The sequence below is a fragment of the Emys orbicularis genome, chromosome 7, assembly GCF_028017835.1.
Source record: "Emys orbicularis isolate rEmyOrb1 chromosome 7, rEmyOrb1.hap1, whole genome shotgun sequence".
Lineage (NCBI taxonomy): Eukaryota > Metazoa > Chordata > Testudines > Emydidae > Emys > Emys orbicularis.
In genome coordinates this window covers 76025202-76049642 of record NC_088689.1, presented here as the reverse complement: position 1 = coordinate 76049642, position 24441 = coordinate 76025202, and the positions used below count along the sequence as shown (strand labels likewise).

The window sequence follows — 24441 nt, the reverse complement described above, 5'->3', positions numbered from 1 at the left end:
TGACCCCATTGGCTGTGTGGTCCAACGGGTGAGTGACCCTCATTGGCCAAGTGACTCCATGGGTGTGGTCCAATGAGCGAGCAGCTTGTGGCACCCAGGGCCGGCTGCAGGCACCAGCAAACCAAGCAGGTGCTTGGGGCAGCACATTTTCAGGGGCGGCATTCCAGCCTCTTTTTTTTTTTTTTTTTAGCCCTTGAGCGGCAAAAGCCTAGAGCCGGCCCTAGCAGCAGCAGCGCGTCCTGCACCGGGGGCACCCTGGGGCTGCTGCGGTTTACGTCGGGGAGCAGCGCCCACACCTTATGGCCGGGTGGGCTGCGAGCGCGGGACACTCGGGCTGGGGGCTGCCCCTCGGGGCACACGGAGCCGCTTGCAGGTGCCTCAGGGCAGCTGCCTCCCAGCGCCGCAGCCAGGGCTGGGCGAAGCAGCCCGAGCCACTCAGGGACTGTGGCAGGGCGGCCAGGAGCAGCAGCAGAGGGGCCATAGAGGGCGGGGTGCTGCCGTGTGGGGCCCGCGTCCCGCTCTCCGGGGCTCCGCTCCCTCTGGGGCTGCCCTGCCCCGGCTCCTCAGCCCCCTGCCGGGGCGGTCCCCCGGCTCTGTCCTCCCCAGTCCCGGCAGGTCCTGGAGGCGGGAGCCCCAGCTGGAGGGACCCTGGGCTGAGGCGCGGCCCGGGAGGCCCGCTGCTTACCCCGACCCTGCCAGCCCTGGACCGGCTGGAGGTGATGGGGGACCAGGCGGAGTCAGCGCTGGTGGGGGGAAGCCCAGTGCTGGGGCGGCAGGTGGTGCAGGTAGGGTGGGGTGGAGAGCCCAGGGTTGGGGCAGCAGGGGGTGTGGGTGGGGTGGAGAGCCCAGGGTTGGAGTAGCAGGGGGTGAGGGTCGGGTGGGGAAAGCCCAGGGTTGGGGCAGCAGGGAGTGAGAGTGGGGGGGGAGAGCCCAGGGTTGGGGTGGCAGGGGGTGCAGGTGGGGGGAGAGGCCAGGGCTGGGGTGGGGACAGCCAAAAAATTTTTTGCTTGGGGTGGCAAAAAACCTAGAGCCGGCCCTGGTGGCACCCATAGGTCCTTCCCCAGGCATGGCTGCATTTGGCTCCATTCCCCCGTGACGTCATTAACATGGGCGTTCCCTCAGGAGGGAGCATACGCAGAGGCGTGTAAACTCTGTGACGTCAATGTCAGGGAGTGGGACCCGGAAGCCCCGCGGCCTCTGCCGGCCTCATGGCGCCTGCGCAACATCCGGGTCCTGCGAGGTTGGGCGTCGCGGCCGCCGGGGGTTGGCCGCGAGTGAGGACGTGGCAGAGAGCAGGCCGGGGAGGGGGCACTTCCGGCGGGAGCGACAGGCCCGGGAACCGGAAGCGGGGCCTGGCGGCGGAGCGCAGCCGGGGCAGTAGCGCCGGGAGGGACGAACAGGAGCAGCTGGGTGAGTGGGGCGGGCCTGGGGCTCCGGGCAGAGCCCGGCACGGGGTCGGGGGCCCTTCCCGCGGGGTCAGCTGGGGGCGGCGGGCCCTTCCCCCTGTGGGGAGCGGCCTGTGTGGGGGGGGCGCTCGGGCCTGGCTCCCCGCGCCCAGGCGGCCCCCGTGAGCGCCTGGTGGGGCTGTGCCGAGGGCTGACAGGCGCCGCGCCCCGGCAATGGCTCACGTCGGGCCCCGCTTGCCAAGCCACTTCCGTCGCTTCTCGCCCTTCCCTGAGCTCGCACCGGCTGGTCGATGTCTGCCCTGCGATGCGCCGCTGGGCCCCAGGCCCCGCTGGCGCTGAATGAAGGGGCGCTGCCCGCTCCCCAATCGGATGTGGGGGCCGGGCCCCATCAGCCCGGGCTGCTGCCCTTGTTGTGACATGCTCACTGTCAAATGTCTCACCGGCCGCAAAGGCAAGAGCCCAGGCGGAAACACTTAATCTCCTGTAATCCTCACGTCTCTTGCTGCAGCACTTGCATTGCACCGTTCAGCTGCCGGGTCTTTTAGGGTTGTGAGGGACAATTGACCCACGCAGGGACCTGGTAATTCTTAAGTGATACCCAGCCTAAAGCTGTCCGGATCTGGGAATAGGATTTACTTGTTTGTTTTAGACTAATTTTGGAAAAGCAGGGAGCAAGGAGATAATACAAGTGTGACCCAAAACTAACGTGGTCTCTAAGGAGGAGATTGTGTGGAATGAACAGAATCTTCTTTTTAAATGGGGCTTGGAATGTGGTTGCATTGTGTTGCTAAGTTGCACTTGTCTTTCACTTCCTTGAAACTGGTTTCTGGGTCAGGGAAGAGGTTGCTGTGACTTGCTTTTGTCATAGGGTGTATTTGCATTAAGAATGCTTTGTAAATATTTTTCAGCATTGGCACAGAAAAATCCTTACAAGTTTTCCCAAGTGCGGACAACTCCAGAAATCTTGTCTCCACTAGGAAAATTTTGCAAAAACATCCCATTCTTGCGAACACCAGTCAGTAGTCCAGCTTCCCTGGTGATAGCCACACTGGGAGCCCTTGTGTAGATGGACTTCTTGCTGCTGCTGTTTTAAGCATTGTCTCAGCCAAACTTGCTCAGAGTATAAGTAATTGACATAGTGCTTGAAACACTGGTGGCTCATCTGCACCTGAGCTTTTAAAGTCACAAGACAAGTATCTTTACCTGGAAAGGAGATTCTGTCCAGAGCTACTGTTTTTGTTGTAGTCCAGGAGAGAATCTATTAGTTGAGCTCTAGTTTATGGGGACCCTAAAAAGTGATGTGAGCTCTCCGCAGGATGTTCCGGGAGGTCTTCACTGCTCAGTAATACAGAATTGTCCCATGTAGACTCTGGGAACTTGGGATTTGACTATTTTCTTCAGTGGGAAGCAGTAGGTATTTTGGTTGAAGGGTTGAGAGAGACCTCATACTGGCTAGGAACTCTGAATCACTGCTTTGGGAAGGGACTTTCCTTCATTCATCCATACACATCGGTGGCATAAGGGGGAAACATCCTTTCTTACTACCTGTTCTGAAAGTGCAAATGCACACATTCCTATCTGTTTCAGAGTAGCAGCCGTGTTAGTCTGTATCCGCAAAAAGAACAGGAGTACTTGTGGCACCTTAGAGACTAACAAATTTATTTCAGCATAAGCTTTCGTGGGCTACAGCCCACTTCTTCGGATGCATAACTGTACATCTGTACATCTTATTTTGTTTTGGGATGGAGAGGTAATTCAGGAAGGAAGGAAGGAGCAGAATTATTCATTGACATGTCTGTTTAGAATTCATTGTAGCTGCAAGGACCTGTATGTTGCTATGGCCAGAGTACTAGGATGGAATTGACTTGGAGGGGTGGTTGCCACTGATGTGGTGGAGCTGGCATGGACCTCAGATTGCTTTTCACCATGTATGTGTTGTGTTCTGGGCACTAATGATAAGAACGTGTCTGAAGGATTATTTTATTTCTTTCATGACCTCTGTGACATTAGTACTTCTTTGACTGTTATTTCCTGACTGAAGGACTGTTTTCTTCATGTAGCATTCTTGTTGTTGGAAGGAAAGTCAGTAATCCTGGAGTTAGTTAATGGTAACTGAGAAAGGGTGGGATACAAAGAATGGCCAAAGTTGTCAACCTCAAAACCTCCACAGAAGAGACAAGGAAAGAACTCAGTGTCTATCTCCTGTAGAAGTGAGTTTATATGTTGAGAATTTATTTTTAAGGCTGATATCCTCATTGCTGAGCAAGACTCCGAATAGTGACTGTCAAAAAGGCCACATGGAGAAGATGTGATGCACTGCGAAGCCTAGAAGAATGATTAATTTGAAGTTTCCCATCTTGCAAAAAGTGATCATTTATTGTGTGTTTTATGCTAGTACTCAAAATATGGTTGGTTTTGTGCCAAAATATAGAAAGGCATAGTCTGGTCTTGGAAAAAATATACTGCATGAAGGATGAGCAAAGAGATACAACATACAAGCAGAATATTTAGAGGAATGGCTAGTATAATTTTAGTAAGTTGCATATTTTGATTTTGGATTTCTGTATCTATAACTACCCTTCAACATATCCTCTCTTCCTGACCCTACCCTCATCTACAAATCTTAAACCGTGTTACAACTTTTTATCAACTGCACTAAAGTGTGCAATGTTCAGGGAAGCAAGTCCAGATAATTTCCTAGGCTGTAAGATGTGAGAATGACCCATGAAGTAGTTACTTATATGGTCAAGTCGCTGTGGAATCTTTTTGAGAAATAGTTGGGGTTCCATGCATGTCTCTTGAGCCCTGCATTCCAGAGATTAAGGGTGTAAGTAGACCCCACTAGCAGTCCTTTAGTTCTCCTCTCTCCTCTGTCTTGATCAAAAAGTGTCTTCAATATGACTAGGGTACCTTCTACACCTTCCTTGGATCTGCAGTGTAAAGTCCTGGGTTGAAAGGGGTTGTGTCCTCTTATAAAGGTGCCTGTAAAGGAACAGGTAACATGTTCCATTGATTTTAGGGTCAGAATCTTTGGATGGAGAAAACACCATCTGCGATTCCAGCAATTCCAATAAGCTGTCCAATAAGAAAAAGAGATACTGCCACAAAGATGCAGTTGGTTCCTTGGATGGATCTGGGCTGGTCAGATCTCTCTGACCAGACATATATAGGAGCCGACCCCCTCTGAAGGCTCTAGTGGAGGAGATTGTTGACTGACCTGGAACCTTCCTGGGTGTTAAGCCTTGAATTTCAGGATCCGTCAGATCTCTTCTCTCAAAATTTTGTCCAGAAAGGTTTTCTTTTCTGCAGATGAGCAATTGTCACCATGGAAACATCAGTTCTGAAGCAAACTTATGCTGTTATTAAATCTGTGAATTTCACTGTTTCTGTGGGATAAAGATTTGTGCCATGGACTTCTCTGATCTGAGGAAAACCAGTTCCTTCACTCTGCCACTCCTCTGCCTCAAGTGTGGTTTAGTTCAGGCATGCATGAGCATTTTTGGATCCTCTGGTACCACCTTAGACTTTAAATCAGACCCAGAGGGAGAACATTCTGGTTATGGTCTGCCTTGAGATATTTTGGCCTTATTGTCCTATACCTGCTTTAGCAGTTTTTACAACGAGAGGTGAATACAAGACAGACATTTCCTCCAAAGAAAGTGAAGGCTCTTGCATGGACTGCTTGATCTTTTCCTGGATCAGTAGTTATATGATGTGCAGTCAGATACTTACTGAGGAGCTAGTAGGACAGTCCTAGGAAGTGCCCATTCTACCTCATCCCTTGAAGAAGCTCTCAGCTGCTTCATTTTCTCCCCTAATTGACACCAAGATTTTCCAGAACACAGCTCTGGAAGTAGACTAGCTCTGGCGATTATACTAATGGCTTTGACCAGAAAATCCCATATTTATTTGACAACTTGGAGTTGAAGGAGGAAGTAGTTCTGTCTGTCAGAGGATTTGCTTAAACTGGCCAGAGAAGTCTGAAATCCGTCTGCCATTGCTGCTTCAGTTTCTAGGAAGCTTGATTCTATATATTGGGTCATGAGAGAGGTATCTAAATTGGTTTTTCTAGCTTTCTAGTCCAAGCCTGCCTGATCTTGATTGCAAGTGTTATATCTAATGCTTGAGTAAGTGTCAACTCAGCCCTGAAAACAAGGAGTCAAATTTGATATGGTTGACCAGAAGGCATAATCCTCTGTAGTCCTGATTCCTATGCAGTCTGAGAATCCTTTCTGACCTTTTTGGAGGAGGCAAAGATATTTCACAGTGGCTTTTTCAGCAACAGGTACTGCTGCACCAAAGCATGCCTGAGAATGTTCGAGAGACGCTCTGAATCAATCTCTGAAGATCCAGATCCTCACTCTTCTTCCTTTTGGAGAACACTGTGGTCCCAGTTTTTCAGACATGGGAAGCAATTTCTTTGTACCGCTGAGCCTTGACGATTGAGTGGGGATACTCCCTTCAGTTCAAGGCCATGTCAAAATACAGCCTCTGCTTCCCTTTTCCTTTTCCGGGATATCCCTCACAAGAAACTGCTGGAAGTAGAGGTCTTGTCCCTGTTGAAAATGGGGAGCTATAGAAATAGTGCCAGTACCTTACTGAAGGAAGGGCTTTTATTCCTGCTATTTCCTTTCCCTCCGTCCCTTTCAGAAAGGTGATCAAGACTGGTGGGACCAAGTCCGTTTTCAGTTCTGAAAGGGAACTGACAATAGTTTTGTCTCCTCTCAACCAATACATAAACCATTTTCAATACCCAATGTAAGGGACTCGTTGATGAAAACCATTTCATGCAGTTTACTATGTAGATTTTTCTTAGACGAGAACTTAAACTGAATTTCAGTCTGCTCTGTGCAGATGTTAAAGAATCAATGATTAATTGTAAGAGAGGGATTTGCCCACCAAGTCACTCTACATTTCTCCTTCATCTGCTGTTACACAGCAACATGATTGTATATTGTGCACGCTGGTTGTCTTCTGCCCCTGCATCCTATAGCCTTTGCCAGTTCAATGCTGTATAAACTACAGGTTTGGCATGGAAGATATTAATGTGCGCAAACTTATTATAGTGGACTCTGCTTAATTGGGACTCTTATTGGGATGTCTTACAAGAAACTGAAGTAACCTAATGACAGGTTTCAGAGTATCAGCCGTGTTAGTCTGTATCAGCAAAAAGAATACTAAATAATAAATTTGTTAGTCTCTAAGGTGCCACAAGTACTCCTGTTCTTTTTGCTGAAGTAACCTAGTGATTGTCAGTAATGACCACTGTTTAGATGTGACAGTGTTAGCACATTAGCATCAAAGCTGCCTAATGGAATTCTGTGTAGCTAGTAGTAAAGTGATTAGCCATGTTTAAGTGTTTTTGATACAGAAGTTGCTAATGCAGATTTCCAATGTACAAAATACAAGTGCAGTTTTTTTCCTAAAAAACCTTATAGACTGCCTTCAAACATGAAGAATAATAAAAAAGCACATGCTAATTTTTTGCCTTTGTGGATTCTTTGTGGGGAGAAGGAAAGATTTATATAATGTTACAGTGAGAACTGAGTTTCTTCGATGAAAGGTGCATGACAATAATAGTACTATTATTTATACTTCATATACAAACCAAATACCTTCCAACTCCTATGCCAACTTCCTATTTAAATTGCTACCTAGTGTTTTCATCATATCAAGCATTAAAATGGGAATGTTTTATCCCTTTCATATTCTCAGTGGTGGACTCCCAGCAGCCACAAATACATTAAAATCTACTACAGCATTGTGATCAGGGTAACTATACTGTGGACATGGCTTGACTGCAGATGTAATGTACTGTTCTCCTTTTGATATGGTCTGTATGGATCTTTAAGAATTTGTATCTATACAGATGCTCTACTCAAAGAACTACAATTACTTCTCAGGAAACATTTTTGCATATGGCGTCTAAGATCTCCCCAGTCGCTTGGCTTCCTGGTTGAGCTTAGGGACCCTGGATTTAACATGTCAGCAAGCTGTGATAGCTGACATAGGCCTTGTCTTCACTAGGATAATAGGTATTTTAACACATGTCAAAATTCTAGGGTAATCAAAACAGTTGCTGTTACAACATGTTAGCTGGTTGAGGTAATCCCTACATTCCCCATTAGAGTTTACCTCAACCAGCTAACACGTGTTAAAATTACATCTGCATCATCTGTCTAGATTTTTAGCATGTTAGCTAAAACGTGTTTAAATATCTCTTTTCCTAGTGTAGCCGTGGCCACACATGGTACTCCCTCACACAGATAGGGCATGGGGTGGCAAGGATATGAGGGGCAGAGCTAAAGGTTTTTGGTATACCCAAATTTACTTTCCACAATTTTTATGTAACTGTGATCTCATCTTTGAATTTTCTGGCTTTCAGGCACTTGTATTTTTTTTACAACAGCATACTATTAAGTCATTGCAACCTTAACTGTAAGGTTGTAAACAAGGTCCTGGGGCAGATATGGTATATCTAAGCAGGTAAAACAACCAGTATATTAATGTAAAATAACAGTGGGGATCCTCTGCTGTCTGTTGTCCATGAACCAAGCACGAAGTGGTCCACCAGCTCTCTCTGGAGCAAGCTCTCACCAGCATGTCTGGCTCTGATTTGTGTATTGTGTCTGTCACCAGAGTATTAAAGTGCTGCCTACTTTGTATTGTATTAAGAGAAAGATAGTGGATTTTTAATGTGCATGAAAGTGAGGAATGAAGAGTTCCTCCATTCTGCAAGCTTCCTCTCACAACTCCATCATAGCACCATGCTCTTATTCCGGTCATTCCCTGCCCTTCCTGCTCTGGCCTTTGTGTAACTCTGTTCATGCACCTCTCCTAGCTTGAGGTTCATTCAACTTCAGTCTCAGGTTTCTCTTGAGCATTTGTCATTTTAAATGTTCATTATGGAGATAATTGGGATATAAATTAGTGTCCAGTTTATTTTAAAATCTCATCTCGACCCTATTCTGGATTCTGAATCCTTTGTAATCTGAGGTAATTAGTGTACATCCATTTGTGTCAAGGAAGCAAGACCTAACAGACTGAGCACAGGGCTGGGAGCTAGGAACTCTTGAGTACTGATTCCATTTCTCCTAGTGATTAGTTAATGTTGGGCATGACACCTGTATTCCTTTAGTATCCCCCCATTTCGGATAGAGAAACCTGTCTCCTCTTATAGGTGGTGTGAGGCTTAATAATTCTACAGTGCTACAGCAGTGCTAAGTATTGTTTGAGGCATTTTGAAGCAGGTTGTGGGTTGATGGCAATTCTAAGCGGTGTTACCAGCACTTATGTCCATTGTAAAGCATTTTCTTTATGTAGATAACAATTCTCTTCTCCCAGTAATTCCAAAGGCAATTTCTGGAAGGCAAGCAGGGTGGATTTGATTTAAATCATTAGTCAGGAAGACTCGATTTAATCATGGATTTCTACATAAAAGTGCATTCTTGTTGGTTGTTATAACCTTAATACATATTCTTCACAACTCAGAGAAAGATGTAAGTTTCATTTTTAGAAGGTACACACTACACATTTTTTAAGTGATTTATTTTGAAAACTTTTCAGATTAGTTTTACTGCTGTATCAGAAAATGATTGTTTGGTTATTTCATTTACCAAAGGTAACTGAAGCAGATAGTTCACCTCCCAATGATATCATAAATATCTCCAATTCAACAGGTTACTCATTAATATTTGGTGGGCTTTATTTCCATGCTGTATTAGGAGAACATCACCAGGCAGACATTTTAAATTGTTTTATTTAACTAAAACAACAACATTATGGATTCTGGATTTATTTCTTCAACAGCAAACATATAATATTTTAACAAAACAAGCATTAATTTTTGAATTTAAACAGTTTTTTAAAATCAGGTTTGTTTTTAGTTAAAACAATTTTAACAAAATAGTTAAATGAAATATTTAAAAAAAAAACTTAACAGCAAAAATGTTTTGTTTTGTTTTTTAACAAGCATGTTATCTCTGCAGACACAAATCCACAGTTTTAGAACTGCAAAATTAAGCATCTCTGATGGTATCTTCTAGACTGAACACTGAGTCCCATTGGGTAGATAGAAAGATTAACCTAAAAGAAGCTCCTGGAGCCCCATAAGATTGGGTCCCTAATCCATGAACTATTGGAACTCATTTACAAAACTTTTCTTAAACATTACATGAATATATTGTCTTATACTATAGAATTAGAATTTATAATCCCTATTCCATGATGAGATATCTTTGAGCTATAATGTATTTTCATTAAAACTATTTTTAGATAGGTTTTTCCCTCAAAAAGCATTTTATAAAAAAATCTAATTTAAAAAAAAATCATTGATTTTTTTTATCCACCCTGAAGGCAAGTGAGACACTGGGGGGGGGAGGGATAGCTCAGTGGTTTGAGCATTGGCCTGCTAAACCCAGGGTTGTGAGTTCAATCCTTGAGGGGGCCACTTAGGGATCTGGGGCAAAATCAGTACTTGGTCCTGCTAGTGAAGGCAGGGGGCTGGACTCGATGACCTTTCAAGGTCCCTTCCAGTTCTAGGAGATAGGATATCTCCATTCAATTCAATTCATTCATTCATTCACTACCTATTACAGTTCCTTCTCTAGCATCTCACGGTTACTAGCAGGCCAGCTCCCGCTCAGCTGCTTTCATAGCAAGGGATCCTTTTTGGACAATTGTTTTCTAATTGTGTTCTTTTTTCCTCTCCTTGCAGGTGAGACTAGTTTGGGGATGTGAACACAATGAGTGTAAACCAGCAAGCTCACACAGGGCTTCCTTATGGGCAGCCTCAGCCTGGATATCAGGGATACCAACAGTCTGGTTATGGAGGGCAGCAAATGCCTGGAGTTCATCATTCTCAGTATGGCGCTTACAATGGTCCGCTGCCAGGATATCAGCAGCCAGCCCCTCCACAAGGTACTCTTAATCAAGACTTAGCAACTTAATAGCCTGTGAGTTTGAGTGCATTGGGGATGCTTTTCCAGAGCTGATGGCCTACTGTTAGCTAAATTAATATTTTATGGTATAACTTCTCTTTAATATGAACAATACTGTATGCTAACTCTTCAGAAGTCAAGGTAAAAAGTGGGTTTTCTTGTGGTGCAGCCTCACAGTGTTGCTTATCATTTGGTTGCATAGAAGCCATTTGACCAGCTCACTAGGACTTAAACTTTTTTAGTAGCCCACAAATTAAATGTTGAGAAGGCCCAATGGCAGCTTGTTCCCTATAGTTCCCCACTCATGTGGTCCAGGAGCAAGAATGCACAGGACAGTTTCCATGCTAAGCTTGGATTGAGGGCAGTAATAGACTGATAACAGGCCATGTGACTGAGGCAGCTCCATATTCATCTGCAGAAAAAACCTGTGGATCACTCTTGCTCCTGAAAGATGAGGGCATGCGATCTGTGATAGTGTTGGTGAAATGACTGGTAATACTGTGGCCACGTGTGTAATAAATAAATGTTACCAATTTAAATGGATACTGTTAATGATAGTCAAAATTAGTTCTGCTTTTATTTTGCATCTGTTTGCAAGGCAGATCTAATGTTTTTCTCCATCTTCAAAACAAATGCTGTTGTAACAAAATAATTCAGTGTCAGCAGGTAAGCAACTAAAGAGCAATTCTGCTATATACACCTCTACCCCGATATAACACGAATTCTGATATAATGCGATAAAGCAGTGCTCTGGGGGGGGGCTGTGTACTCTGGCGGATCAAAGCAAGTTCGATATAACGCGATTTTACCTATAACGCGGTAAGATTTTTTGGCTCCCGAGGACAGCGTTACATCGAGATAGAAGTATAGTATGATAGAGGTGAAGAAACTGAATAAGAAATGAAGCTTAATTTTCATGTTTTTAATTTGCTTTTCATAAAACAATTTGAAAATATTACCTTTTAATGTCTGTAAAGAGTTGGATTCCTAGGGCTAAAATTCTGTCACTCTGGGCATAGGTACTTAATATGATATCACCATCACAGCCTTCAGCCCTTCACCTTTTAATAGTGTAACACATTGTGTGCATGATTTAAATCACTTCTACTAAGATGACAGTAGTTCAAATTTTCGTTAGGGACCACTATGGAAAGTTTAATGTTTGTCTTTTTACTGTAATCAGTGTCTGGAAGTTATTTCTGGGGGGAAAAGATAACATATTCTCTGTTCACTCCTTTTGATGTCTATGAAATGAAACTGCCAAGTGGCTTCCTGTCTGATACTATAGTGATTGTAAGGCATGAAAGTACTTCTCTTTTCAAGACCAGTGGCTGTTTTTATTTTTTACCCCTTTCCGCTGAGTTCTGTTTTGGTTGCACTAGCAATAAAACACTGCTCAATTACAGATGTAGCTGAAATACTATTTGCAAAAATCTAAGATCCTGAATGCCTCAGTAAATTGGTGGCAATGGGATATGAACCTTTTTGCCTCTAGATCACCAGAACAAAACCAGCTCAGGTCAATAGTGACTGAAAGGTGTCAATATCTGATGGCTGTTGGTTGGTCGAAGTGCAATGAGCTTGGGTCTGACCTGTTCCCAGTGGACAGAGGCTCACATCCCAAAATACCATTTTACAATAAAGATAAGACCAGTGATTAAATGGGGCACGGGGCCTACTTTCCATGTCATGCTTAGAGGTGGTTCTCTCAGGTTATAGTGGAAGCATATTAGTGGGATAGTGTGAAGGATGCTTGAATTACCTGATTGTGTGTACTGTACCACTTTTGCAGATAGTTCCAGGGACCAAAGCCTTTAATCTATCAGTCCAGCACTTCTCACCGGCGTGAAATTGACTAGCTCTTTTAAAAAGCTTGTATATGACTGGGGAGGAGGAGAGAAGAAATGTAGGATGCTCTGAGTATTAACATAACAGCCAGAAGTGGACATTTGTTCCTATGACTGCCAGACATGAGATATGGGAGGGAAATGGAGGGAGACAAGCAACACAGCATCAGGGGAGGACAGATGAAGTTATAGTGAATTTAAATTAGATGAATGGATCCTTAGTCTGAGGGACATGAAACTACTGACACTGACATATATTCCTGAAACTTCAGCTGAGGGTTAAGTACTTCATCAAATTTTTTTTTTACTTGGTATTATCAGGGACCTGATAAACGTGCAGCCATATATATTACTTTAAATGCAGGCAACTTTAAAAGGATTCAAGAGGTGGGGTGGTTTTCCCAGCAACTTCTCCCTTGCTCTGCTGCTTGCATCACCTTCTGGAGCTGGCCAACTTCCTTCTCTCATTCTTCCTTTTTTTGGCCAGCTGTCTGGCCATCTCTTCTCCTCCCTGTCACATATAAAGGTGTATCTCACATAATGGTGGTAGGATTCATTTGCTCTGCATGATGTATAGGCCAGTCCAGAATCGTAAGGGGCTGGCAGAAATTTAGCACCATGTAGCTTCAGAATTGCAGTTGGGACTACATTTAAAAAACAGTAGCGAGGGATCTAAAAAAGATGGCTGCTATGCCATGCTTTTAGAGGAGAAATCCCATTTGCTGATCTGACTTTTATAGTAGTGATAGTCCCAGTTGGTAGCAGAGTAGAAGAGGTGCCATGCCACTAGTTTTCACTGTAAGTGGGATAAAGACATGATGTCACGCTATTGACTTGAGCAATAGCTAGTTCTTGTTTAGGCTTTTGCGAACAGGGCTGCTAACAGGGAGTTTTGCAAGGGAGTTCTCCAGGTGAAGGAGTAGCAAATACAGGACCCTTGGGGACTGTGTGCTGTGGCTGGCTGAAGTACTGTGAGCTTCAAAGTAAGGTTTGAAAGCTAGAAACCTCTGTTAATTGGCTGAGCCTTAGTCAGTGGGCGGGGCTATCAAGAAGGCCAGGCCTTTATAAAGCAATGAGCAAGTGACCAGGGAGCTTTGCTAACAGGGAGTTTCGCAAGGGAGTTTGGAAGTGGAGTGGGAAGGGGGTAAGGTTCACTTGCCGTTCTTTAAAACCTGTAAACTAACTATATTCAAAACTTCTTGATTTAAACAATACCCTTTCATTAACTTAGGTAGCTGTAGGAGAGAATGCAGGCAGAAGCCCAGCAGCAGAGTGGGGGCTACCCAGTTTATTGCGCTGGGTGCAGCATGTATGATTACCTGCCCTGTGGGCGGGTGGCGTATATGTGCATTCGGTGTAAGGAGCTCTTGGCCCTCGGAGACCGCGTACTGGCTTTGGAGGCCAGGGTGGCGGAACTGGAGGAGCTAAGGGGGAGCAGAGAGGTATGTTGATGAGGCTTTCTGGGACACTGTAGAATTGTCCCACCTCCGGTCAGACAGCCCCTGTGCTGTTGAGGAGGATGAAAGGTCCAGGGAAGTAGAGCAGTCAATGGGAGCAGAGGGAAACCTTCCCATATTTGGGACCCTCCTTCCAGATGGTGTTAGGGGTATCCTCTCGCACTGAGGTTACCTCTCCGGGGGAGGGAACTCCAGTCACTAGGAAAAGGCAGGTGTTAGTAATGGTAGATTAAATCATTAGAAACATAGATAGCTGGGTTTGTGATGACCAGGAGAACCGTATGGTGACTTGCCTGCCTGGTGCGAAGGTTGTGGATCTCTCGAGGCTTCTAGACTTATGTGTAGTACTGGGGAGGAGCCGGAGGTCGTGGTACACGTAGGTACCAGTGACATAGGGAAGGGTAGGGGAGACGTCCTGGAGGCCAAATTTAGTCTGCTAGGGAAGAGACTGAAATCCAGGACCTCTATGGTGGCATTCTCAGAAATGCTCCCAGTTCCACGCGCAGGGCCAGGTAGGCAGGCAGAGCTTCAGAGTCTCAATGCGTGGATGAGACGATGGTGTAGAGAGGAGCGGTTTAGATGCATTAGGAACTGGGGAAACTTTTGGGATAGGGGGAGCCTATACAGGAGAGATGGGCTCTACCTAAACCAAAGTGGAACCAGACTGCTGGAACTTAACATTAAAAAGGTTGCAGAGCAGTTTTTAAACTAAGAGATGGGGGAAAGCTGACTGCTGTAGAGGAGCACGTGGATCGGACAGAGACTTCTCTTAGAGGAGAGTCTAGTGATAGAGATTCTCTAGGTTTTAGTCAGGAGGAGAGGATGGAAGAGGATAATCTAGGGGCCAGATCAGACAAGAAACATTCACATAAAAAAGAATCGGACACATCAGAAAAGGGCAGACAAATAAACAGTGACAACTTTTTTTAAAGTGCTTGTATATAAATGCTAGAAGTCTAAATAATAAGATGGGTGAACTAGAGTGCCTCGTGATAAAGGAGGATATTGATATAATAGGCATCACAGAAACCTGGTGGACTGAGGACAATGAATGGGACAAAATCATTCCGGGGTACAAAATATATTGGAAGGCCAGAAAAGGTCGTGCGGGCGGGGGGGGGAGTGGCAATACATGTGAAAGAAAATGTAGAACCAAATTAAATAAAAATCTTAAGTGAATCCACATGTTCCATAGAATCTCTATGGATAGTAATTTCATGCTCTAATAAGAATATAACATTAGGGATCTATTATCGACCACCTGACCAGGACAGTTATAGTGACGATGAAATGCTAATAGAGAGGCTATCAAAATTAAGAACTCAATAATAGTGGGGGGATTTCAATTATCCCCATATTGACTGGGAACATGTCACCTCAGGACGAAATGCAGAGACAAAATTTCTCGATACTTTAAATGACTGCTTCTTGGAGCAGCTGGTACAGGAACCCACAAGGGGAGAGGCAACTCTCGGTTTAGTCCTGAGTGGAGTGGAGCTGGTCCAAGAGGTAACTATAACAGGACCGCTTGGAAATAGTGACCATAATATAATAACATTTAACATCCCTGTGCTGGGAAGAACACTTCAACAGCCCAACACTGTGGCATTTAATTTCAGAAAGGGGAACTATGCAAAAATGAGGGGGATAGTTAAACAGAAATTAAAAGGTACAGTGACTAAAGTGAAATCCCTGCAAGCTGCATGGATGTTTTTCAAAGACACCACAATAGAGGCCCAACTTAAATGTATACCCCAAATTAAAAAACACAGTAAAAACTAAAAAAAAAGAGCCACCGTGGCTTAACAACCATGTAAAAGAAGCAGTGAGAGATAAAAAGGCATCTTTTAAAAAGTGGAAGTCAAATCCTAGTCAGGTAAATAGAAAGGAACATAAACACTGCCTAATTAAGTGTAAAAATGTAATAAGAAAAGCCAAAGAGGAGTTTGAAGAACAGCTAGCCAAAAACTCAAAAGGTAATAACAAAATGTTTAAGTACATCAGAAGCAGGAAGCCTGCTAAACAACCAGTGGGGCCCCTGGACGATCGAGATACAAAAGGAGCGCTTAAAGACGATAGTCATTGCGGAGAAACTAAATGGATTCTTTGCTTCAGTCTTTACGGCTGAGGATGTTAGGGAGATTCCCAAACCTGAGCCGGCTTTTGCAGGTGACAGATCTTAGGAATTGTCATGGATTGAGGTGTCACTAGAGGAGATTTTGGAATTAATTGATAAACTTACCAGTAACAAGTCTCCGGGACCAGATGGCATTCACTGAAGAGTTCTGAAAGAACGCAAATGTGAAGTTGCGGAACTATTAACTATGGTTTGTAACCTGTCCTTTAAATCGGCTTCTGTACCCAATGACTGGAAGATAGCTAATGTAACGCCAATATTTAAAAAGGGCTCTAGAGGTGATCCCGGCAATTACAGACCGGTAAGTCTAACGTCAGTACCGGGCAAATTAGTTGAAACAATAGTAAAGAATAAAATTGTCAGACACGTAGAAGAACATAAATTGTTGGGCAAAAGTCAACATGGTTTCTGTAAAGGGAAATCGTGTCTTACTAATCTATTAGAGTTCTTTGAAGGGGTCAACAAACATGGACAAGGGGGATCCAGTGGACATAGTGTACTTAGATTTCCAGAAAGCCTTTGACAAGGTCCCTCACCAAAGTCTTCTGTAAATTAAGTTGTCATGGGATAAGAGGGAAGGTCCTTTCATGGATTGAGAACTGTTTAAAAGGGAACAAAGGGTAGGAATAAATGGTAAATTCTCAGAATGGAGAGGGGTAACAAGTGGTGTCCCCCAAGGGTCAGTCCTAGGACCAATCCTATTCAACTTATTCATAAATGATCTGGAGAAAGGGGTAAAAAGTGAGGTGGCAAAGTTTGCAGACGATACTAAACTGCTCAAGATAGTTAAGACCAAAGCAGACTGAAGAACTTCAAAAAGATCTCACAAAACTAAGTGATTGGGCAACAAAATGGCAAATGAAATTTAATGTGGATAAATGTAAAGTAATGCACATTGGAAGAAATAACCCCAACTGTACATACAATATGATGGGGGGGCTAATTTAGCTACAACAAATCAGGAAAAAGATCTTGGAGTCATCGTGGATAGGTCTCTGAAGACGTCCACGCAGTGTGCAGCGGCGGTCAAAAAAGCAAATCGGATGTTAGGAATCATTAAAAAGGGGATAGAAAATAAGACTGTGTGTATCTTATTGCCCTTATATAAATCCATGGTACGCCCACATCTTGAATACTGCGTACAGGTGTGGTCTCCTCATCTCAAAAAAGATATATTGGCATTAGAAAAGGTTCAGAGAAGGGCAACTAAAATGATTAGGGGTTTGGAACGGGTCCCATATGAGGAGAGATTAAAGAGGCTAGGACTTTTCAGCTTGGAAAAGAGGAGACTAAGGGGGGATATGATAGAGGTATATAAAATCATGAGTGATGTAGAGAAAGTAAATAAGGAAAAGTTATTTACTTGTTCCCATAATACAAGAACTAGGGGCCACCAAATGAAATTAATGGGCAGCAGATTTAAAACAAATAAGACTGTGCGCTGTGTGAAGAAGAACTTCCAACTTGTGGAACTCCTTGCCTGAGGAGGTTGTGAAGGTTAGGACTATAACAGCGTTTAAAAGAGAACTGGATAAATTCATGGAGTTAAGTCTGTTAATGGATATTAGCCAGGATGGGTAAGGAAGGGTGTCCCTAGCCTCTGTTTGTCAGAGGGTGGAGATGGATGGTAGGAGAGAGATCACTTGATCATTGCCTGTTGGGTTCACTCCCTCTGGGGCACCTGGCATTGGCCACTGTCGGTAGACAGGATACTGGGCTAGATGGACCTTTGGTCTGACCCAGTACGGCCATTCTTATGTTTGTTAGTGAAATGTGGAATAAACCTACCATGGGCTGAGCTTGTATGAATGTTTCATAAGAGATAGTTGCTTTTCTGACAAGGTTTTTCCTGGGAAAAGCAGTCCTATAGAGTTCTCTGAATGCCATGTTGCTGCTAGAATACTTGATGTTGACCAGGCTCAATACTAGTTAAGCCTGCACTATCTACAATGGTTAGGTGTTGCCCATTGGTAGTACATTTTCTAGACAATAGCATAGTAATATGGAGTAGCAGAGTATAGGGAATATTTCAGGATTTGTGGGGTATAACAAATAGAGCCATGCTACATCTCTATGGGTTTCTCTGCTCTAAAGCAAACTGACTTCAGCTGGCATTGTCGAGTTCACCTCTGAGTACTGTCTCTCAGGCTTTACTTGCTGGTGTGTTTTGTCTTTCCAGGTTACTTTTCTTCCTTGGGGTTCCCTTCGAAGGGCTCTCCTGTTTCTCTCAACTCTGACACTCCTACTCTTGCACCTAACTTCATAGGTAAATGGTGTCTTCTCTGTGGGAGTGTTTGTGATGTTGGCGTCCTGCTGTCCATACAGCAAAAAATAGTTTCTCTGCTAAGTGTCTCTGTGAAATCTGTTATGTTCACATTTGATCTGAGCGTTTTGTTTCAAGGAAGTGGTGAATATGCACTTTGCTACTCAGTTGCAGGTTGATGGTATCCTCACTGTTCTACTCCCTGGCAGCCCTCCAGAAACACACACAGCTTATAAAGAAAGAATCTTAGTAGAAATTCCTGATTGCCTGATTTAGACTGAACTACAGCTATGTTTGTCTATCCTGTTAGTTTAGGGCACTATGAGGTCAAAATTGGGGCTAACCCACTAAAACAATTTCACTATAAAGAGAGATTGAGATTTTTGTCAAAGTATCTTTAGTCTCAGGTTAGTGTAGATGGTAAATGAAATGGCCCAATGGGGTCTGCATTACAAAAGGGCAATGTCTTTAGCTGAGGATAAAGGTGGACAGAGGGGCTTTAGCAGTGACACTAATATTTCCAGATAATATTGGCCAGCAGCAATTTTAAAGTAAATATTTTCCAGTGATTTCTTGGAGCAATTGCAAGGAAATGATTAAAGAAATGCATTCATAACTAGCGTTGATGTATTTGCAAGAGACTGAGTTCTGTCAACAAAGTTAAATCACCTTTGAACATTTCATTCACGTGATTATGCCTTTTAAACTATGCTAACATTAGAGCAGTCTCACTATCCCCTTCTAGGAATCAGTCTAGATATGCTTTTCAGATGCATGGGATACAACCTTACCGTGGGTCTATCCCACAATTCCTAATAGTTTTGCAAGGAGGCTGTTTCATTATGGGAAGGAGACCCCAAAAATGCCTTAAAGTTTCTTAAATGAAATTAAGTGCCAATAGTCACCCATCTCAAAAAAAGATATAGCAGAAATAGAAGGGGCTCAAATGAGCAATTCAAACTATTAGAGGTCTGGAGGGACTTCTGTATGGGAAGAAAAGATAAAAAGTGTTAGGACTGTTTAGTTTAGAGAGGAGACAAATGAGATGTGACTTATTGGAGGTATATAAAAAACGAATGGTATAAAGTAAATTTAAATGTCCCCTTGTTCTTGGTATTGTGAGGCAAGGCAAATAGGGCATTCAGTGAGATTTTTGGCAATTAATTTAAAACTTATAAAGGGAAAAACTTGTTCACATAAGGCATAATTAGCTCATATAACTTATTCCATGCTATTTCTGAGGCCAGGTGCATAGTAAATTAAAATAAGACCATGCTTATATAGGCAGAATGAAATGTATGAATATAAGCCCCTCTTGATTGTGTGCAAAAAACCAACTTCCTGGGATTGAAAAATAGCTTCCCCTATGGCAGTTTATTTCTTAACTCCATTATGGGGATACTAGCAGCATACTATGAAATATCTGGTGCTGGCCACTGTCGGGATACCACTAGTGGTCCGATCTGATATAGCAATTTTATGTTTTAAGTCATCTGCATCTAGTCATATGTATAATAATACAAATACATATTTTTTATGGCTAGTTGTCTTGATTGTGCTACTAAGTATCCATAAGTGTGTTTGTCAATGTGATCATACCAAATCTATGCTTGTGCATTCTGTTTTGGAAGTAGACACTGCAAGCACTTCTTTGGCATTGCCCTATGTGCTGGGGGACTGATAAGGAAGACAGACTTAATTTCGCTGCACAATTATGTCCACACTGCAACTGAAACAGTTTGATCTAACAAATATGAGACTAAGTCTGTTAACCACTATTCACAGTTTCCAAAAACTTCAATTTAGACATGTTGTTCCCAGTTATATTACAAAAAATATAGTGCCAGGAAACAATTTTGTAAATGGTTTCAGCAAATGCTTTTCATCTGCCAGTGTGTACGGGGAAAGTGACCCAATGTTGACATAAGGTCCCACCTGACCACTTCCCTTTCTTGGGTTTGAAAATAATTTAGCCACTAGCATAAAGGGGGTCACACCACTGTTACTGAAAGGATGATGGACATTTGGGCCTTGTCTTTAGCTGACTCTTTGGTCAATGCTACCACTGGTGAACTTCCACTGCTGAGACTTAACCGAATATCATCTAGACCTCTTCTGAGTGGAGGTAGACAACACTGTGGCTAAAAGTGCTGGCAGCCTGTTCATGCTAGGGCTTTCACTGTTGCTATAAATGGAGCTGCACTGATGCTTCAGCAATGGTGAAAGGTCAGTGTAGATACTGCCTTTGTTCACAAATCATTAATCTCCTCTTGCATACGGATTCTTGTTTCCCTTAGTTTTGTGGGTACCTGGTCAGTGCTGGTAGATTTCTGTGAGGTAATCTATGCAATTAATATTTCTCTCTGTGTATCCCTAGGTACATTAAGAGCTCCCCCTACGTCTGGAGCGCCCCTACCAACCTCTGGTGCACCTGTTCCTGCTGGCCAGCCAGTGTATAGTCAGTTTGGGCAAGGAGATGTGCAGAATGGGATTGCAACTTCAGCAGTCCAGATGCAAAGGTACTTATGAGAAGAGCAAGTCATAGGAAAGGCTTTGGACACCTTAAATCTATCAAGCTACTAGAGCACAATACTACTTTCCTCCCGCCCCGCCCCCCCAAAGAAGGGCAAAAATATTTATGGTCTCTTACCTTGTGCTTTAGGTAGCAAAGAGATTTTGAAGTGGCTTCAGATTTTTTTTTTGTCTTGCTGCCACTTGTGAAACAATGTAAAAGGGAAAGGAATATAATCAAAACATCAGTGAAACTCAATGAGCAGACTTCTCAGAGGTTCTGAGCGTACCCAGTTTCTTTGGCATCAGTGTGGCCGGGGAGTTCTCAGCCACTTTAAAAATCAGGCTAGAAACCCCCCCCCCTTTTTTTTTAATTCCTTTAGAATAATATCTCATGAGCTTGAAACTGTAATGTTACTTCCTGAAACATTCTGCTCTTGTTAGCTATGTCAGAGTTGCTCATGAGCGCAGGGCTGTTGTCTTTGGGTTTTTTAGGTGAGAACATTGACACCTGGGTGCAGACCATATTTAAAGAATTTCATGTGCTTAAAATACAGGTGAGTAGGAAGGAGTCCAAACTTTGAATCAATCAGATTTGAGTCACGGAGCTTTATGGAGTAACTCTCTCTTCCCTCCCTCCTCCCCCTCCCTTTATTTTATTAAGCCAGTGGTCTCCAACCTTTTTATGCCCAAGATCACTTTTTGAATTTAAGGGCAATCCAGGATCTATCCTGCCCCTTCCCCAAGGCCCCGCTCACTGCATTTCCCGCCACACCCCCTCCCCATTGCTTGCTCGCTCTTCTCCACCCTCACTCACTTTCACCGGGCTGGGGCAGGGTGTTGGGGTTCGGGAGGGTGTGCGGGCTCTGGGTTGGGGCAGAGGGGTTTGCAGTGTGAGAGGGGGCTCCAAGCTGAACCTGGGGCAGGGGATTGGGGTGCAGGAGGGGGTGAGGGGTGCAAGCTCTGGGAGGGAGTTTGGGTGCAGGAGGGGGGTCTGGGCTGGGGCAGAGTGTTGGGGTGCAGGAGGAGGTGGGTGCTGGCTCTGGGATGGGGCTGAGGGCTGGGGTGCAGGAGTGGGTTCGGGGTGCAGGAGGAGGGTATGGGATGCTGGTTCCGGGAGGGGGTTGGGCTGTAGCCTCCCACAGGGCGGCACTTACTGCGGGTGGCTCCCGATCGGTGGCGCAGCAAGGCTAAGGCAGGCTTCCTGCCTGCCCTGGCCCCGTGCTGCTCCCAGAAGGGGACAGCACGCTCCTGGGGAGGGGGTTGGTGGCACGGTGCGCTGCACGATGCCCCTCTCTGCCGGCACTGCCCCCTCAGCTCCCATTGGTCACTGTTCCCTGGCAATGGGAGCTGTGGGGACAGTGCTTCCGGGAGTGTTGTAGGGCCGAGCGTCAGCCCAGCTGCACTGCCGGAGATCGCGATTGACTGGGAGAGTCCCCAGGATCGACCAGTCGATGGCGATTGACCAGTTGGTGACCACTGTATTAATCAATCATTTCTGCCACATTAAAACTGTTTATCTTTGGCTTTTATAACCTGTTTGTATTGTCTTTAAATCCTTCCTGTGTGGAAGGGGAATACGCTGCTTTGTGCGGGACCTAAAGTTAGTTATTTTTTTTCCTAGGATGGATTTTAAGTATTGATCATAGGACGAGTCTTCCCCTATTATAATGCAATAAGTATATGTAACATTTCACAGTAGGGAGAATTTGCTACACAGTCTGAATCTTTGCATCTGGAAAGCTTCTAGAAAGACCTAAGTGGTAGACATAGACACTACAGTACAGTGGACACAGTGGTTGTCAGTAGTTACTATTAATCTGTTCAAAAACTTCCCCTCAAAAATCTTAGGTTGTAGTAATCATATACCATCAGGCGTTTTAAGACTCTAATACTCTGTTCAGTTTCTGTATGTTTATATTCTTACAGTAGCATTAATTTCTGTCTTAGCTCGAGCTCATCATCCTTCTGTTTGAAACTTCACTGTCTGCATCCTTGTGGGAGTAACTTTTTTTAAATATCCCTTCTGGCTTCTTTGTGTCCCTTTGGAATTCAGAGGATTCTCCATCCAAGGGCCCCTCTGTCATGCCAGTAGGTTTTAGAGGATGGCTGGGCATGGATCCTTTTTGGAGTCGGACATCATTTCTTTTAATTGGCTGTAATAGTCTCCATTGATTGACACTAAGCACTTCCTTTTTCCACTCGCCCTCCAGAATGGCTGATCCACCCTAGCTTGACAGCTCTTCCAGCCTCAAACTAACTGGGGAGTGAGACTGAGAAGTACAAGGCAGGTATCCCAGTTGGCAGTGCAGAGCACTGCTACTATGCCACTACACTGCAGCAATACTTCTAGGACAGTGCTGTGCCTAACATGGGAAAAAACAAAAGCACAGTGTTTGGTGAGGTGAATCTATAAGAGTCTTTATATTGCAAGAAACACTGGATTTTTGATAACAGAATTGTTACAGAATATTAAAGGATGTGCAGAAACTAATTGTACTTCAGACTTCATGTACTGCTTAGTTCTCAGGGTTTTGTGAGAACTTGAAACCAAGGTGTGTGTTGGAACAGTCAAACAGTTTGTAAAGCATGGAAAACTGTAATTCCTCACATAACAGGGCACTCTTAATAACATTTGTATTCTTTCCTTCTCTCCCCTCACAGGCCCTCTGCATCTCAGCCATTCATACCAGGCACTGCACCCACACCTGTTAGCCAACCAGCTACCTTCCAGCAATATGGCCCTCCCCCAACCAGTGCGCAGCAACTGACCAATCACATGGCAGGAATGCAGATAGGCAGTTCAACCTCTGCTCCTCCCCCAACTGGACTGGGCTATGGTGAGTTATTTTGGCACATAGGGTTGTGTATGTATAATTATTTTCTCTCTGTGTTCGTATTTTGGTAGTGGAGCCATTTTTGTATGGCAGTGACCCTCTTCCAATAAGAGATGGTGTTTTCTGGACATTGAGTGTCATGGTTGTATACAGGTAGATCTTATAGTGATAGGAAGTTACTTGAGAAAGCTTAGCACTGAGCCTGTTACATGTGGTGATCCTGGGAATGGATTGCAGGAACCGAGAAAGAAAAGTGTAACTGGTTCTACTGTTCAGCTACACTAGCTGGATGTGAACTACAGAAATAGACCATTTTCTCAGCCAGCTGTTGCAGATTCTACGTACTTTGATGCTGGGCAGGAGCCTGGTCTAAAAAAGTAGGGGGGGGAAAGCCTGTTGGAGCTACCAAAGGGACAGAGCACTGAACCTGTGTGAACAATAAGTGCATGAAAGACTGTATTGTCCTGCACTGAAGGGTTTCATGGGGCTTTGTAAACTAAATTAACATCAGAAGACTTCTACAGAAGAAAACGCTGTACCTGAGCATCCTTTTTTCTGTTGTCATTCCTGCTACTGTAGTTGGCAAAACATTGCCTTTATACAGAAGGTTGGAAATTGCAGTGAAACTAGGTCTTCTCTGTGTGTAAACATTTTTATTGCACTTGAATTGTTTTAGTTAACACAATTAATTTTGCTAAGCCTATTCTGTACTATAGCGTAATCACACTTCCTATTTTTAGGAGAAAAATAAGTGGGATTTAAGTATACAAATTCTACTGTACACACTTAGGGTAATATCTTTCTCAAATTTCCCACTATAAATAGTATGGTGTAATTACCTCTAGATAGTAACATATTTTGGTACACAGAAAAAAGACAGGAAATTTGCATTAAGGATATCATCTGTCTTGCATTGTTAGGCTTTGTCTACACTAGCACTTTTGTCGGTAAAAATTTTGTCGGTCAGGGTCTGAAAAAAACACCCCCTGACCGACATAAGTTTCACTAACAAAAGTGCTGGTGTGGACAGCGCTATGTCAGCAG

General features: G+C 44.0%; 1 protein-coding gene across 1 annotated transcript in view; it reads left to right on the top strand.

The window, feature by feature from the left end:
* Positions 1–1357: 1357 nt before the first annotated feature.
* Positions 1358–24441, top strand: part of SEC24C (SEC24 homolog C, COPII coat complex component) — a 69497-nt gene continuing 46413 nt past the window's right edge. The window contains exons 1-4 of the mRNA XM_065407154.1: positions 1358–1410; positions 10123–10325; positions 20427–20568; positions 23225–23400. Coding sequence (XP_065263226.1) covers positions 10151–10325; positions 20427–20568; positions 23225–23400 — 493 coding nt within the window. The 5' untranslated portion in view covers positions 1358–1410; positions 10123–10150. The remainder of the gene's footprint in view (positions 1411–10122; positions 10326–20426; positions 20569–23224; positions 23401–24441) is intronic.